This window comes from Bombina bombina, chromosome 7, assembly GCF_027579735.1.
Source record: "Bombina bombina isolate aBomBom1 chromosome 7, aBomBom1.pri, whole genome shotgun sequence".
Classification (NCBI taxonomy): domain Eukaryota; kingdom Metazoa; phylum Chordata; class Amphibia; order Anura; family Bombinatoridae; genus Bombina; species Bombina bombina.
The window spans coordinates 511,287,130-511,304,867 of record NC_069505.1 but is presented as its reverse complement, the minus strand read 5'-3'; the positions used below and the strand labels follow the sequence as shown (position 1 = coordinate 511,304,867).

General features: G+C 40.0%; 1 protein-coding gene across 1 annotated transcript in view; it reads right to left on the bottom strand.

Annotated features, from left to right (window-relative positions):
• Positions 1–17,738, bottom strand: part of LOC128636042 (ficolin-1-B) — a 220,878-nt gene that overhangs the window by 72,422 nt on the left and 130,718 nt on the right. The window contains exons 4-5 of the mRNA XM_053689116.1: positions 3,129–3,164; positions 2,922–3,049 (exon numbers count right to left, since the gene is read on the bottom strand). Of these exons, the coding sequence (XP_053545091.1) occupies positions 2,922–3,049; positions 3,129–3,164 (164 nt within the window). The remainder of the gene's footprint in view (positions 1–2,921; positions 3,050–3,128; positions 3,165–17,738) is intronic.

The following is a 17,738-nucleotide window of genomic DNA, read 5'->3' as shown; positions in this document are numbered from 1 at the left end:
ACATACCTTATTTGCAGGGGACCCCGCACGCTATTCCCTTTCTGAAGTTACCCCACTCCTCAGAATGTGCGAGAACAGCCAGTGGATCTTAGTTACTTCTGCTAAGATCATAGAAAACACAGGCAGATTCTTCTTCCAAATACTGCCTGAGAAAAAAAAACAGCACACTCCGGTGCCATTTAAAAATAACAAACTTTTGATTGAAGAAATAATTAAGTATAAAACACCACTCTCCTCTCACGACCTCCATCTATGTTGAGAGTTGCAAGAGAATGACTGGATATGACATGTGAGGGGAGGAGCTATATAGCAGCTCTGCTTTGGGTGATCCTCTTGCAACTTCCTGTTGGGAAGGGAATATATCCCATAAGTAATGGATGACCCGTGGACTGAATACACTTAACAAGAGAAATAACACAAAGTGCAGCTCGCTCCTGCTCTGTCTGACAGCAGGAGCGAGCTGCACTTTGTGTTATGGCGCGGTCGGGCCGGGCTGTGACTATACAGCTGGCCCGATGCGCTGTGTGAATATAACAGACCCGCTTAGCAGAGTACAGAGAGCGGGTCTGTAAAACAGCATTTTTTTTAAAAAATTAAAAGGGTACATTAGGTTTTATAAAGTTTGGCTAATATAATGTTATATAATTCTGCACTATGTGCAGAATTATATAACATTATTTTTAAGGTTTACTGACAATTTTATCTAAGCGCAGTTTTTCAGAGTCGGTCATTGAGACCATGATTCAAGCTCGTAAGCCTGTTACCAGTAAGATTTACTATAAGATATGGCGTAAATATCTGTATTGGTGTGAATCCAGAGGCAACTCTTGGAGTAGAGTTCGGAGTCCTAGAATTTTAACTTTTCTCCAAGAAGGTTTGGAAAAGGGTTTATCGGCAAGTTCTTTGAAGGGTCAAATATCTGCCTTGTCTATTTTGTTACATAAAGAATCAGGCCTGTGTTGCTCCTCCCTCAGCAGGCTCCGTTTGAGCTTATGCATTCTTTAGATATTAATATGTTATCTTGGAAGGTTTCGTTTCTTGTTGCTATTTCTTCTGCTCGTAGAGTTTCAGAGCTCTCAGCATTACAGTATGAGTCTCCTTACCTTATTTTTAATTCAGATAAGGTAGTTTTATGTACTAAGTTAGGTTTTCTTCCTAAAGTAGTTTCAGATCAGAACATTAATCAGGAGATTGTTGTTCCTTCTTTATGTCCTAACCCTTCTTCTCATAAGGAACGTCTTCTGCACAACCTAGACGTGGTGCAAGCTTTGAAATTCTATTTACAGGCGACTAAGGATTTTCGTCAGTCTTCTGCTCTGTTTGTAGTTTTCTCTGGGAAATGTAAGGGGCAGAAAGCTACTGCTACTTCTCTTTCTTTGTGGCTGAGGAGTATAATTCGCTTGGCCTATGAAACTGCTGGACAGCAGCCTCCAGAGAAAATAACGGCTCATTATATGAGGGCTATTTCCTCTTCCTGTGCATTCAAAAATGAAGCTTCTGTGGAACAGATTTGCAAGGCTGCAACTTGGTCCTCTCTACACACTTTTTCCAAATTCTATAAATTTGATACTTTTGCCTTGGCTGAGGCTTCTTTTGGGAGAAAGGTTCTTCAAGCAGTGGTGCCTTCTGTTTAGGTTCCCTGTCTTGTCCCTCCCTTATCATCTGTGTCCTCTAGCTTGGGTATTGATTCCCAATAGTAATTAGATAATCCCTGGACTCACTGTGTCATTAGAAAGAAAACAAAATTTATGCTTACCTGATAAATTTATTTATTTCTTGACACGGTGAGTCCACGGCCCGCCCTGTTTTTGAAGACAGGACTTTTTGCTATGATATAAACCTCAGACACCTCTGCACCTTGTTGCTTCCTTTTTCTCCTTTGCTTCGTTGGAATGACTGGGGTTGGAGGGAAGGGAGGTGATATTTAACAGCTTTGCTGGGGTGCTCTTTGCCGCCTCCTGCTGGACAGGAGTGATATTCCCAATAGTACTTAGATGATCCGTGGACTCACCGTGTCAATAAATAAATAAATATATCAGGTAAGCAAACATTTAGTTTTCCTTGCCCTCCCAATCTAGTTGTCTATTGCCTTTATATTTGGTCCTATATTCACTTGGCGCTAGCATCATTTTGAGGTTTTGGGATCTTTTATATATGAACATAGGATAAATAGTTATTTAGTTTCCTATAATCGGATCTTCTCTAATGAGATGCCCATGTAATGTGTGATAAAGGGACTTTAATATTCTGATCTTCATCTTCCTTTTGCTTAATACCCTTATTTTTATATGTCAGCAGACTTGTTCTGTCTACTTTTTTATATCCTTATATGCTTGTTCTATATCTCTCTCATTATAGCCTCTATCCGAAAATGTATTTCTTAAAACACTGGCTTGTTCCTTGTAGTCTAGTAATCTAGAGCAATTTTTACTTACCCTCGGAAATTGCGATTTCGGGATATTTTCCTTCCACTTCTAAAGGTGACAACTATTCGCATGAGTATAATTATTCACGTCTACTTTTTTTAAAAACATTTTAATTTTAAAATTGGAATTCATTACTTCAATTTCCAGATCTAGAAAAGAGATCTTCTCTTTACTATATTCATACGTGATAGTCAAACCTTTTTTATTTCTATTCATTGATAGGAAAAAATCTTTCAAGCTATCTTTGCTACCTTTCCATATGATTAGTATATCATCTATACACCGTTTATACAGTACCATGTCCCCGACCAAGCCACACAAATCCAGGAATTCTGTTTCCCAGCTCCCCATAAATAGGTTTGCGTAGCTCGTGTGAACCTGGTACCCATAGCTGTCCCCTTTATTTGTACATACATCTTTCCATCAAAAGAAAAAGTATTGCCCTCCAAGATAAATTTAATACTATCTAGTAAGAATCACAGAGTCTATACTTACTATCCACCCTCCTCCATCAGTTTCCATGTCACACAGCACTGTCAATGGTGCACCTACTCTTGGGTATATTTTGTACCAGCCACTCAGAGATTCTCCCTGGTCAAGTAGCTCTTTACAATTCTCTGCATCTTGAGGGAAAGGAAAAGTACAACATGAAAATCATCTATTTATTAGTTTAGACATAGTTGTTACGTGGATTACACTTACTTTGCTTGTATGGCATACATAACTCTCCTTTGTCACCTGTAAAGACGACAGTTGTATTGAATGCTCACATAATATGTAAAAACATTTTTTTCATCAAAAGGTTAAAAAAGTGATGGTTAAATAGCTTACTGAAGCATTAAACTTAAGTCTAAAGTTAATGAGACATAAAAGTCAAACTTAAACTATCCTGATTCTGGTAGAGCCTGCAATTTTAACCCCTTTAGCCAATATGAAGTAGATCTATATCATGCGGTACATAGCCCAGTGTACCGCATAACCTAGATTTACGATGCCACTTCTGGAAGCCTAAACAGTCTCGGTAGTCAAGCGACAACCGAGATTTGCTGTTGCTGGGCTTTATATGGTAACAGAGCATTAGCGATGCTCCATTACCATATGAAGGCAGATTGCCAAATGGCTACAGAAAGTGACACAGTCTTTGTCACTGTCTGTAACGATCTCTGTTGGTGCCTGTGGGAAGGAAGGCAGGTGGGCGACCCTACAGAATTTTTTTTTTTGAAGGGTGAGGGAGGGATCGGGCTACACTATAGAAAAAGGGTGATATGGGGAGGCTCTACATAAAGATTTTGAGGAGGTGGGAAAACCCCTAAACTACAGAAAAATAAATACATTTTAAAACAAATATGCCTATAAACCAGGAACTGGCAGACAGTTGCAAGTACTTAAAATGGAGGGGGGAGGGTTAGAGAGCTATTTGGGAGGGATCAGGGAGGTTTGAGAAGGGTTCCCTATACTGCAGAAAAAATAATAATAATATTTTTTTTAAAAAAGCCCTAAACTGCATACTGGCAGATTGTCTGCCAGTACCTAAAATGGTGGGGAGGAGTGTGGGGGGAGGGATGAGCTTTTTTGGAGGGATCAGGGAGTTGGGAGGTGTCAGGTGGGAGGTTAATCCTTACATAACAATACTATTGTTCAGACTCGCCAGAAACAAAAGTTATGGAGCAGCGGTCACAAAGACCACTGCTACATAACCCTGTCCGCCTGCTCTGAGCAGGCGGACAGGAATCGCAACAATTCAACCCGATCGAGTGCGATCGGGTTGATTGACATCCCCGGCTGGCAGCCCATTGGCCGCGAGTCTGCAGGGGGCGGCGTTGCACCAGCAGCTCTTGTGAGCTGCTGGTGCAATGTTAAATGCAGAGAGCGTATTGCTCTCCGCATTCAGCGATGTCTTGCGGACCTGATCCACACTGTCGGATCAGGTCCGCAAGACATTTCTTAAATAGGCCTCATGGTATTAATTTTAGAAAAAAAAGTCTCCATCACCTTCTTCACTGAAAATGAAAGATTCCATAGCAGACAGCTCCTTGGCACAACAATTCAACATGATTTCAATTAAGACATTGATATTTTCACTATAATTAAAAAGCCTCAACAATGATTGTACTTCTTAAGGCAACTTAAAAAATTTGAACTGTCTCAAAATATGTTATCTTGTTTTTATTCAGCCATCATCAAATCAGTTTTTATCATTCTCTATTTTATCCTGGTATAGCTCTGCTACATTATCATTAAAAGGAGAAACTACACTGAATTGTGAGCTCTGCGGAAAAAATCATTGGGTATCAACTTATTTCTCTTAAAGTGATGGTAAATCTGAGTGTTTAAAAAAAACGCTAGGATTTACCACCACTAAAAATAAAAAGGTTTTTCAGCGATCAGTTTGTAAAATAGGGTACTAAACTTAGAATTATTTCACCCAATGGTCTCAATCGTGAGTGAGATATGAGTTTGTTTATAGAGTAATAACGCTCTTAACTAATTAAATTATACATATTAGTATATTATTATATTGTTTGTTTGTTTAACTTTATACATCTTTGTTTATATAGGAGTTTATAAAAAATGTAATTCTTTGTGCGTTCCAAACATATACTGATTTTTCAGTTTCCGTTTAAGTCTATTTTGTAAATTATGGAAATTGTATAATATACAGTATGAGCTCATGTGTATATGTATTTATCCTATAGGGTGTTAGCTGTATTTTAATTAATTTTTGAATAACTTTTGTGAAATAGATGGTAGAAGAATTGTGTCATTTACACCACATGAGTGTGTTATAGGAATATACTGTATATATACACATTTTGGGAGCTGAGTGTTAAATGGTATACGGCACCTATGAAGGTCCGAATTTTGATATATCACACTGATCATGTGGTATTATATGCATATATTATATGTATGTTTACAGTTCAATGTTATTGTGGTTCTCTTGTTCTATTTTTTTGTTAGAGTATACATATTGTGCATAGTATGCCTTTTTAAAGTGTATGTCTTTTTAAATTGTTTGTATTTGTTGATTGGTCAGTGTCTCTTTAAATTGAGGGACTCTGACTTAATCACTATTCCTATGAGTAAGTGCCCTGTTGAGGCACGAAACGCGTAAGGATTCCTCTGTCAGCAGCCCTTATTTTTTAATATGACCATTAAAGGGACAGTCTACTCCAGAATTGTTATTGTTTAAAAAGATAGATAATTGCTTTATTACCCATTCCCCTGTTTTGCATAACCAACACGGTTATATTAATACACTTTTTACCTCTGTGATTACTTTTTATTCTAAGCCTTTGCAGACTGCCCCCCTATTTTAGTTCTTTTGACAGATTTGCATGTAGCCAATCAGTGCCCTCTCATTTGTAACTCCACAGGTGTGGTCACAATGGCACACATTAACTAACGCCCTCTAGCTGTGAAAAACTGCCAAATGCATTGAAATAAGAAGCGGCCTTCAAGGGCTTAGAAATTAGCATATGAGCCTACCTAGGTTTAGCTTTCAATAAAGAATACCAAGAGAACAAAGCAAATTTGATGATAAAAGTAAATTGGAAAGTTGTTTACAATTGCATGCCCTATCTGAATCATGAAAGTTTAAGATTGACTAGACTGTCCATTTGTGCCTTTTCGTGCAGCTGTTTTTTTGTATTTTTTAGGGTACTAAACTTACCCTTTCTGTGCTGCTGCATTCTTTTGAATTATCTCACCCTGTTTCTTTTGTTTTTTTAAAGGACCAGTAAATACAATAGATTTGCATAATCAACAGATCCATGATGTCAAGACAATGCAATAGCTTGTAGAGGTCGATTTAACATTGTGCGGGCGGACATGATCTGCTGTAGCAGATCATGTCCGCCGCACATCGATAAATGCCAACAGCACACGATGTCGGCATTTATCATTGCACAAGCACTTCTAGTAAAATGCATGTGCAATGCCGCCCCTGCACATTTGCGGCCAATCGTCCGCTAGCATGGGGTGTCAATCAACACGATCGTATATGATCGGGCTGATTGCTGTCCGCCGCCTGAGAAGTGGTGGACAAGTTAAAAAGCAGTGGTCTTACGAACGCTGCTTCTTGACTTATGTTTCCGGCGAGCCTGAAGGCTCGCGTGGATACTGCTGCATTCACAGCATAATAAATCGGCCTCTATGCCTGAACTTCAAATGAGTAGTAGATTTTTTTCTGACAAATTTCATTTATGTCTATTTCCACTCCTTCTGTACCATGTGACAGTCATCAGCCAATCACAAATACTTATATGAATATTCTGTGAATTCTTGCACATGCTCAGTAGGAACTGGTGACTGAAAAAGTGTAAATATAAAAAACTGTGCACATTTTGTTAATGGAAGTAAATTAGAAAGTTGATAAATTGTTGCTCTATCTGAATCATGGAAGTTTCATTTTGACTTGAGTGTCCCTTTAGTTATTTTTATTGTTAGCTAAGGCTGAGAAGTTTTATGAAATCGGACAACCGTTTTTTGAATAGTTTTTTTTCCCCAGGATATTAAAATAGCAAACAGGAATACCTTTCCTTTTTTTTACATTTGGTACAATAAATTACACTTTACTCACTCTTTCTGAATCTATTTAATGGTTAGATTGTTACACTGCTGATTGTATTTGTTCATTGTCATCTGATACCTTTGCATGATAAAATAAATAAATATTTCTATCCTATTCTACTTGACTTAAAAGGGCTCCAATGCACTCATCTATATATAAATATACATATGTTTTTATGTGTTTATATGTGTATATATGTCTGTAAATACATACAGTATATACAGATATAAATACATAAATACATATCTACACACATAACATAACTGTAACTAAAATTGTATAAAAGTGCATGTAATACTGGTTGTGTTTAAGGGTATGGCTTGCTTCACCTTTTGTGGAATCTTTACTGAAAATGTTTTAGGGAACCTTTTGTATTGTTTGTTAAAGACGTTTGTGCAATGTATGTAACATACACTTGTATAACTTGTCATTGCAACTCTAGTACTGTTTGTACTTTATTATTAAAAGTAATGTATCTCTGTATAGCGCTGCATAAAAAAATAATTCGCTGATAAATTAATTTATTTCATGGTGATGAGAGTCCACAATCCTTTACTCTTGGGAATTACTCTTCTCTACCACTAGGAGGAGGCAAAGATTCCCAAACCCCAAGCAAACCCCTCCCACCTCACACATACCTTAGTCCAGGGGTGTCAAACTGGCAGCCTATGGGCCGAATGCGGCCCTCAACCTAGTTTTGTGCAGCCCACGCCACCTCCATGAAAAATAATATGAAAAATAATAATTATAATAGGCTTATTATTTAAAGAGCGAGTGCGCTTACTGTTAGGGATGCGCATACGTGCAACCTCCATTCAGGTCTCCATTCTAATGACTGTATTCCTTTTTGTTCTGGCATTGTGATCCACTATTTATAATGCAGAGGAAATGTTATACTATGCGCATGAGTATGCTAAACTGTGAACGAGCTCGGAAAAGGGCTGCTAGATAAAAAATTGCACGGATGGAGCATTTCATCAAGCCAGAGTAAGTTAATTATGAGTTACAAAACACAATCTTTTTAAATATATGCAGTGATAGCAAACGCCACTGCTTTTTTTTTTATATGTAGGCAGTGTGCGGCCCACGTGAGTTACACTTGTATGGAAAATGGCTCGCGACTCAAATGAGTTTGACACCCCTGTCTTAGTCTAACGTATAGCCAAGCACAGTGAGGTAAGAAAAAGGAATAAGGGCCATAAAAGGAGCAGGCAAAACAGATGTGCTGAAGAAAAAGCTAACCCCAGAAAAAACAATGGGTGGGGTCTTGTGGACTCTCACCACCATGGAAGAAATTTATTTATCAAGTAAGCATAATTATCTTTACTTTCAAACAGGTGGTGAGAGTCCACGATCCTTTACTCTTGGGAACTAATACCCATGCTGTGGAATCCAAGTAATAACATAAAGGGGGGGATTTAAAAAACATAGGCCTAGATTACAAGTTGTGCCAGTCCCAACCCTGCTTTTTAACGCCCGCTGGTATTACGAGTCTTGCAGGTACAGGTGTACCGATCACTTTTTTGGCCAGACTCGGAACTACCTCAAATCCACTTACGTCAATTGCATATCCTATATTTTCAAATGGACTTGCATAGCGCCGGTATAACGAGTCTGACAAAAAGTGAGCGGTAGACCTTCTCCTGTCAAGCCTGGTACCGCATTTAAAAGTCAGTAGTTATGAGTTTTACACTACAACGCCATAGAATAAAACTCTTAACTAAAGTGCTAAAAAACATAATTTATGCTTACCTGATAAATTTATTTCTCTTGTAGTGTAGTCAGTCCACGGGTCATCCATTACTTATGGAATATATCTCTTCCTAACAGGAAGCTGCAAGAGGATCACCCAGCAGAGCTTGCTACATAGCTCCTCCCCTCACATGTCATATTCAGTCATTCGACCAAAGCAGACGAGAAAGGAGAAACCATAGGGTGCAGTGGTGACTGGAGTTTAATTAAAATTTAGGTCTGCCTTAAAGACAGGGCGGGCCATGGACTGACTACACTACAAGAGAAATAAATTTATCAGGTAAGCATAAATTATGTTTTCTCTTGTTAAGTGTAGTCAGTCCACGGGTCATCCATTACTTATGGAATACCAATACCAAAGCTAAAGTACACGGATGAAGGGAGGGACAAGGCAGGAACATTAAACAGAAGGAACCACTGCCTGAAGTACCTTTCTCCCAAAAATAGCCTCCGAAGAAGCAAAAGTGTCAAATTTGTAAAATTTTGAAAAGGTGTGAAGCGAAGACCAAGTCGCAGCCTTGCAAATCTGTTCAACAGAGGCCTCATTTTTAAAGGCCCAGGTGGAAGCCACAGCTCTAGTAGAATGAGCTGTAATCCTTTCAGGAGGCTACTGTCCAGCAGTCTCATAGGCTAAACGTATTATGCTACGAAGCCAAAAAGAGAGAGAGGTAGCCGAAGCCTTTTGACCTCTTCTCTGTCCAGAGTAAAAGACAAACAGGGAAGAAGTTTGACGAAAATCTTTAGTTGCCTGCAAATAGAACTTCAGGGCACGGACTACGTCCAAATTATGCAAAAGTCGTTCCTTCTTTGAAGAAGGGTTAGGACACAGTGATGGAACAACAATCTCTTGATTGATATTCCTGTTAGTAACTACCTTAGGTAAGAACCCAGGTTTAGTACGCAGAACTACCTTGTCTGAATGAAAAATTAGATAAGGAGAATCACAATGTAAGGCAGATAACTCAGAGACTCTTCGAGCCGAGGAAATAGCCATCAAAAACAAAACCTTCCAGGATAACAGCTTGATATCAATGGAATGAAGGGGTTCAAATGGAACGCCTTGAAGAACATTAAGAACTAAGTTTAAGCTCCACGGCGGAGCAACAGTCTTAAACACAGGCTTAATCCTAGTTAAAGCCTGACAAAAAACCTGAACGTCTGGAACTTCAGCCAGACGTTTGTGTAGAAGAATAGACAGGGCAGAAATCTGTCCCTTTAACGAACTAGCAGATAAGCCCTTTTCTAAACCCTCTGTAGAAAGGACAATATCCTAGGAATCCTAACCTTACTCCATGAGTAACTCTTGGATTCGCACCAATATAAATATTTACGCCATATCTTATGGTAAATTTTTCTGGTAACAGGCTTCCTAGCCTGTATTAAGGTATCAATAACCGACTCCGAGAAGCCACGCTTTGATAGAATCAAGCGTTCAATCTCCATGCAGTCAGCCTCAGAGAAATTAGATTTGGATGTTTGAAAGGACCCTGAATTAGAAGGTCCTGTCTCAGAGGTAGAGACCACGGTGGACAGGACGACATGTCCACTAGGTCTGCATACCAGGTCCTGCGTGGCCACGCAGGCGCTATCAGAATCACCGAAGCTCTCTCCTGTTTGATCTTGGCAATCAAACGAGGAAGCATCGGGAATGGTGGAAACACATAAGCCATGTTGAAGACCCAAGGGGCTGTCAGAGCATCTATCAGCACTGCTCCCGGGTCCCTGGACCTGGATCCGTAACAAGGAAGCTTGGCGTTCTGGCGAGACGCCATGAGATCCAGATCTGGTTTGCCCCAACGAAGAATCTGTTGAGCAAAGACCTCCGGATGAAGTTCCCACTCCCCCGGATGAAAAGTCTGGCGACTTAGAAAATCCGCCTCCCAGTTCTCTACGCCTGGGATGTAAATCGCTGACAGGTGGCAAGAGTGAGACTCTGCCCAGCGAATTATCTTTGAGACTTCCAACATCGCTAGGGAACTTCTGGTTCCCCCTTGATGGTTGATGTAAGCCACAGTCGTGATGTTGTACGACTGAAATCTGATGAACCTCAGAGTTGCTAACTGAGGCCAAGCTAGGAGAGCATTGAATATTGCTCTTAATTCCAGAATATTTATTGGGAGGAGTTTCTCCTCCTGAGTCCATAATCCCTGAGCTTTCAGGGAGTTCCAGACTGCGCCCCAGCCTAGAAGGCTGGCGTCTGTTGTTACAATCGTCCAATCTGGTCTGCGAAAGGTCATCCCCTTGGACAGATGTGGCCGAGAGAGCCACCATAGAAGAGAATCTCTGGTCTCTTGATCCAGACTTAGTAGGGGGGACAAATCTGAGTAATCCCCGCTCCACTGACTTAGCATGCACAATTGCAGCGGTCTGAGATGCAGGCGCGCAAATGGTACTATGTCCATTGCCGCTACCATTAAGCCGATGGGTGTGGAATGAAATGAAGGACACGGCAAGCATTTAGAAGTTTTGATAACCTGGCCTCTGTCAGGTAAATTTTCATCTCTACAGAATCTATAAGAGTCCCTAGAAAGGGAACTCTTGTAAGTGGTAATAGAGAACTCTTTTCCACGTTCACCTTCCACCCATGCGACCTCAGAAATGCCAGAACTATCTCTGTATGAGACTTGGCAGTTTGAAAACTTGACGCTTGTATCAGAATGTCGTCTAGCTACGGAGTCACCGTTATGCCTCGCGGTCTTAGTACCGCCAGAAGTGAGCCCAGAACTTTTGTAAAGATTCTTGGAGCCGTAGCTAATCCGAAGGGAAGAGCTACAAACTGGTAATGCCTGTCTAGGAAAGCAAATCTTAGGTACCGATAATGATCCTTGTGAATCGGTATGTGAAGGTAGGCATCCTTTAAATCCACTGTGGTCATGTACTGACCCTCTTGGATCATGGGAAGGATGGTTCGAATAGTTTCCATTTTGAATGATGGAACTCTTAGAAATTTGTTTAGGATTTTTAAGTCCAAGATTGGTCTGAAGGTTCCCTCTTTCTTGGGAACCACAAATAGATTTGAATAGAATCCCTGCCCGTGTTCCGTCCGCGGAACTGGGTGGATCACCCCCATTAGTAAAAGGTCTTGTACACAGCGTAGAAACGCCTCTTTCTTTATTTGGTTTGCTGATAACCTTGAAAGATGAAATCTCCCTCGTGGAGGAGAAGTTTTGAAGTCCAGGAGATATCCCTGAGATATGATCTCCAACGCCCAGGGATCCTGGACATCTCTTGCCCAAGCCTGGGCGAAGAGAGAAAGTCTGCCCCCCACTAGATCCGTTTCCGGATAGGGGGCCCTCTCTTCATGCTGTCTTGGGGGCAGCAGCAGGTTTCTTGGCCTGCTTGCCCTTGTTCCAGGACTGGTTAACTTTCCAGCCCTGCCTGTAAAGAGCAACAGCTCCTTCCTGTTTTGGAGCGGAGGAAGTTGATGCTGCTCCAGCCTTGAAGTTACGAAAGGCACGCAAATTAGACTGTTTGGCCTTTGATTTGGCCCTGTCCTGAGGTAGAGCATGGCCCTTACCTCCCGTAATGTCAGCTATAATTTCTTTCAAGCCGGGCCCGAATAAGGTCTGCCCTTTGAAAGGAATATTAAGCAATTTAGATTTAGAAGTCACGTCAGCTGACCAGGATTTAAGCCATAGCGCTCTGCGCGCTTGGATGGGAATCCGGAGTTCTTAGCCGTAAGTTTGGTTAAATGTACGACGGCATCAGAAACAAATGCGTTAGCTAGCTTAAGTGCTTTAAGCTTGTTCATAATTTCATCCAATGGAGCTGTGCGAATGGCCTCTTCCAGAGACTCAAACCAGAATGCCGCCGCAGCAGTGACAGGCGCAATGCATGCAAGGGGCTGTAAGATAATACCTTGTTGAACAAACATTTTCTTAAGGTAACCTTCTAATTTCTTATCCATTGGATCTGAAAAGGCACAACTATCCTCCACCGGGATAGTGGTACGCTTAGCTAAAGTAGAAACTGCTCCCTCCACCTTAGGGACCGTTTGCCAAAAGTCTCGTGTGGTGGCGTCTATAGGAAACATTTTCCTAAATATGGGAGGAGGGGAAAAGGGCACACCAGGTCTATCCCACTCCTTGCTAATAATCTCTGTAAGCCTTTTAGGTATAGGAAACACGTCAGTACACACCGGTACCGCATAGTATCTATCCAACCTACATAATTTTTCTGGAATTGCAACCGTGTTACAATCATTCAGAGCCACTAATACCTCCCCTAGCAATATGCGGAGGTTCTCAAGCTTAAATTTAAAATTAGAAATCTCTGAATCCAGTCTCCCTGGATCAGATCCGTCACCCACAGAATGAAGCTCTCCGTCTTCACGTTCTGCAAACTGTGACGCAGTATCTGACATGGCTCTCACCTCATCCGCGCGCTCTGTCCTTAACCCAGAGCTATTGCGCTTGCCTCTTAATTCTGGCAATTTAGATAATACTTCTGTCATAACAGTAGCCATGTCTTGCAAAGTGATTTGTAAGGGCCTCCCTGATGTACTTGGCGCCACAAAATCACGCACCTCCTGAGCGGGAGGCGAAGGTACTGACACGTGAGGAGAGTTAGTAGGCATAACTTCCCCCTCGTTGTCTGGTGATAATTTCTTTACATGTAAAGATTGACTTTTATTTAAAGTAGCATCAATGCAATTAGTACATAAATTTCTATTGGGCTCCACATTGGCCTTTAAACATAGTGAACAAAGAGATTCATCTGTGTCAGACATGTTTAAACAGACTAGCAATGAGACTAGCAAGCTTGGAAATACTTTTCTAAATAAATTTACAAGCAATATAAAAAACGCTACTGTGCCTTTAAGAAGCACAAAAAGCTGTAACAGTTGAAATAACAATGAACCAAAATAGTTATAGCAACCAATTTTTCACAGTAAATGTATTAAGTTAGCAAAGGATTGCACCCACCAGCAAATGGATGATTAACCCCTTAATACCCAAAAACGGATTAACAATTTAATAATTAACGTTTTTCTCACAGTCAAAACACACTGTCACAGGTCTGCTGTGACTGATTACCTCCCTCAAAATGAATTTTGAAGACCCCTGAGCTCTCTAGAGACGATCTGGATCATGGAGGATGAAGTAGACAGATTATGACTGAATTTTTACTGCGCAAAAAAGCGCTAAAATAGGCCCCTCCCACTCATATTACAACAGTGGGGAAGCTCAGAAAACTGTTTCTATGCAGAAAACAAAGATGGCCATGTGGTAAAAATCATGCCCCAATAAGTTTTATCACCAAGTACCTCACAAAAAACGATTACCATGCCAGTAAACGTTTTAAACATACATTTGAAAAGTTATGAATTGTTATTAATAAGCCTGCTACCAGTCGCTTTTACTGCAGTTAAGGATCATACATTATTTCAATATTAACAGTATTTTCAGAGTCAATTCCATTCCTTAGAAAAATACATTCAGTGTACACACACTCATCAGCCTAATACCAGTCGCTATCACTGCATTTAAGGCTGAACTTACTTTACATTGGTATCAGCAGTATTTTCTCAGTCAATTCCATTCCTCAGAAAAATAATTACTGCACATACCTCATTTGCAGGGGGGCCCTGCATGCTATTCCCCTTCTCTGAAGTTACCTCACTCCTCAGATGAGAACAGCCAGTGGATCTTAGTTACGTCTGCTAAGATCATAGAAAACGCAGGCAGATTCTTCTTCTAATGCTGCCTGAGAATAAACAGCACACTCCGGTGCCATTTAAAATAACAAACTTTTGATTGTAGAAATAAACTAAGTTAAAAAACACCACAGACCTCTCACAGCGACCTATCTAGTTAGGCTGCAAGAGAATGACTGTATATGGCATGTGAGGGGAGGAGCTATGTAGCAAGCTCTGGGTGATCCTCTTGCAGCTTCCTGTTAGGAAGAGATATATTCCATAAGTAATGGATGACCCGTGGACTGACTACACTTAACAAGAGAAAGTACACTAACACCCATAAACTACCTAGTAACCCCTAAACCGAGCCCCCCCCCCCACATCGCAAACACTAAAATAAATATTTTAACCCCTAATCTGCCGAACCGGACATCGCCGCCACTATAATAAATATATTAACCCCTAAACCGCCACACTCCCGCATCGCAAACACTAGTTAAATATTATTAACCCCTAATCTGCCGGCCCTAACATCGCTGCCACCTACCTACATTAATTAACCCCTAATCTGCCGCCGCCAACGTCGCAGCCACTATATTAAATGTGTTAACCCCTAAACCTAAGTCTAACCCTAACACCCCCTAACTTAAATATAATTACAATAAATCTAAATAAAATTACTACAATGACCTAAATTATTCCTATTTAAAACTAAATACTTACCGATAAAATAAACCCTAAGCTAGCTACAATATAACTAATAGTTACCTTGTATCTAGCTTAGGGTTTATTTTTATTTTACAGGTAACTTTGTATTTATTTTAACTATGTACAATAGTTATTAAATAGTTATTAACTATTTAATAAATAACTACCTAGTTAAAATAAAGACAAATTTACCTGTAAAATAAAACCTAACCTATGTTACACTAACACCTAACACTACAATATAATTAAATAAATTAACTAAATTAAATACAATTAATTACAATTAAATAAAATTATCTAAAAAATGAAAAAAACTCTAAATTACAGAAAATAATAAAATAATTACAAGATTTTTAAACTAATTACACCTACTCTAATTCCCCTAACAAAATAAAAAAGCCCCCAAAATAAAAAAAAGCCCTACCCTACACTAAATTACAAATAGCCCTTAAAAGGGCCTTTTGCGGGGTATTGCCCCAAAGTAATCAGCTCTATTACCTGTAAAAAAAATTACAAATCCCCCCCAACATTAAAACCCACCACCCACACAACCAACCCTACTCTAAAACCCACCCAATCCCCCCTTAAAAAAACCTAACACTAACCCCTTGAAGATCACCCTTCCGTGAGACGTCTTCACCCAACCGGGCAGAAATGGTCCTCCAGACAGGCAGAAGTCTTCATCCAACCGGGCAGAAGTGGTCCTCCAGACGGGCAGAAGTCTTCATCCAGACGGCATCTACTATCTTCATCCATCCGGCGTGGAGCGGGTCCATCTTCAAGACATCCGACGCGGAGCATCCTCTTCTGTCCATGGCCGACGAGTGAAGCCAATCGTAATTAAGGTAGAAACAATCCTATTGGCTGATGCAGTCAGCCAATAGGATTGAACTGGCATTCTATTGGCTGATTGGAACAGCCAATAGAATGCCAGCTCAATCCTATTGGCTGATTGGATCAGCCAATAGGATTGAAGTTCAATCCTATTGGCTGATTGCATCAGCCAATAGGATTTTTTCTACCTTAATTCCGATTTGAATTGAAGGGATGCCATCTTGGATGACGTCATTTAAAGGAACCTTCATTCAGTCGTCGGCCGTGGACAGAAGAGGATGCACCGTGTCGGAAGTCTTGAAGATGGACCCGCTCCACACCGGATGGATGAAGATAGAAGATGCCGTCTGGATGAAGACTTCTGCCCGTCTGGAGGACCACTTCTACCCGGTTGGATGAAGACTTCTGCCCGTCTGGAGGACCACTTCTGCCCGGTTGGGTGAAGACATCTCACGGTAGGGTGATCTTCAAGGGGTTAGTGTTAGTTTTTTTAAGGGGGGATTGGGTGGGTTTTAGAGTAGGGTTGGTTGTGTGGGTGGTGGGTTTTATTGTTGGGGGGGGTATTTGCACTTTTTTTTTTACAGGTAAAAGAGCTGATTACTTTGGGGCAATGCCCCGCAAAAGACCCTTTTAAGGGCTATTTGTAATTTAGTGTAGGGTAGGGCTTTTTTTATTTTGGGGGGCTTTTTTATTTTGTTAGGGAGACTAGAGTAGGTGTAATTAGTTTAAAAATCTTGTAATTATTTTATTATTTTCTGTAATTTAGTGGGGGGTTTTTTTCGTACTTTAGATAATTTTATTTAATTGTAATTCATTGTATTTCATTTAGTTAATTTATTTCATTATAGTGTAGTGTTAGGTGTTAGTGTAACTTAGGTTAGGTTTTATTTTACAGGTAAATTTATCTTTATTTTAACTAGGTAGTTATTAAATAGTTAATAACTATTTAATAACTATTCTACCTAGTTAAAATAACTACAAAGTGGCCTGTAAAATAAAAATAAACCCTATGCTAGCTACAATGTAACTATTAGTTATATTGTAGCTAGCTTAGGGTTTATTTTATAGGTACGTATTTAGTTTTAAATAGGAATTATTTAGTTAATGATAGTAATTTTATTTAGATTTATTTAAATTATATTTAAGTTAGGGGGGTTAGGGTTTAGGGGTTAATAACTTTATTATAGTGGTGGCGACATTGTGGGTGGCAGATTAGGGGTTAATAAATGTAGTTAGGTTGCAGCGACATTGGGGGCGGCAGATTAGGGGTTAATAAATATAATGTAGGTGTCGGCGATGTTAGGGAAGCAGATTTATGTATAATGTAGGTGGCGGCGGTGTCCGGAGCGGCAAATTAGGGGTTAATAAGTGTAATATTAGGGGTGTTTAGACTCGGGGTTCATGTTAGGGTGTTAGGTGTAGACATAAAATGTATTTCCCCATAGGAATCAATGGGGCTGTGTTAGGAGCTTTACGCTGCTTTTTTGCAGGTTTTAGGTTTTTTTTCAGCCGGCTCTCCCCCATTGATTGCTATGGGAAAATCGCGCACAAGCACGTTTTACCAGCTCATCGCTATAGTTTTTATTGGTGGATGAATTTATCCACCAATCAGCAAGGACAACCCAGGTTGTTCACCAAAAATGGGCCGGCATCTAAACTTACATTCTTGCATTTCAAATAAAGCTACCAATAGAATGAAGAAAATTTGATAATAGGAGTAAATTAGAAAGTTGCTTAAAATTTCATGCTCAATCTGAATCACAAAATAAAAATTTTGGGTACAGTGTCCCTTTACTGAAGCATTAAA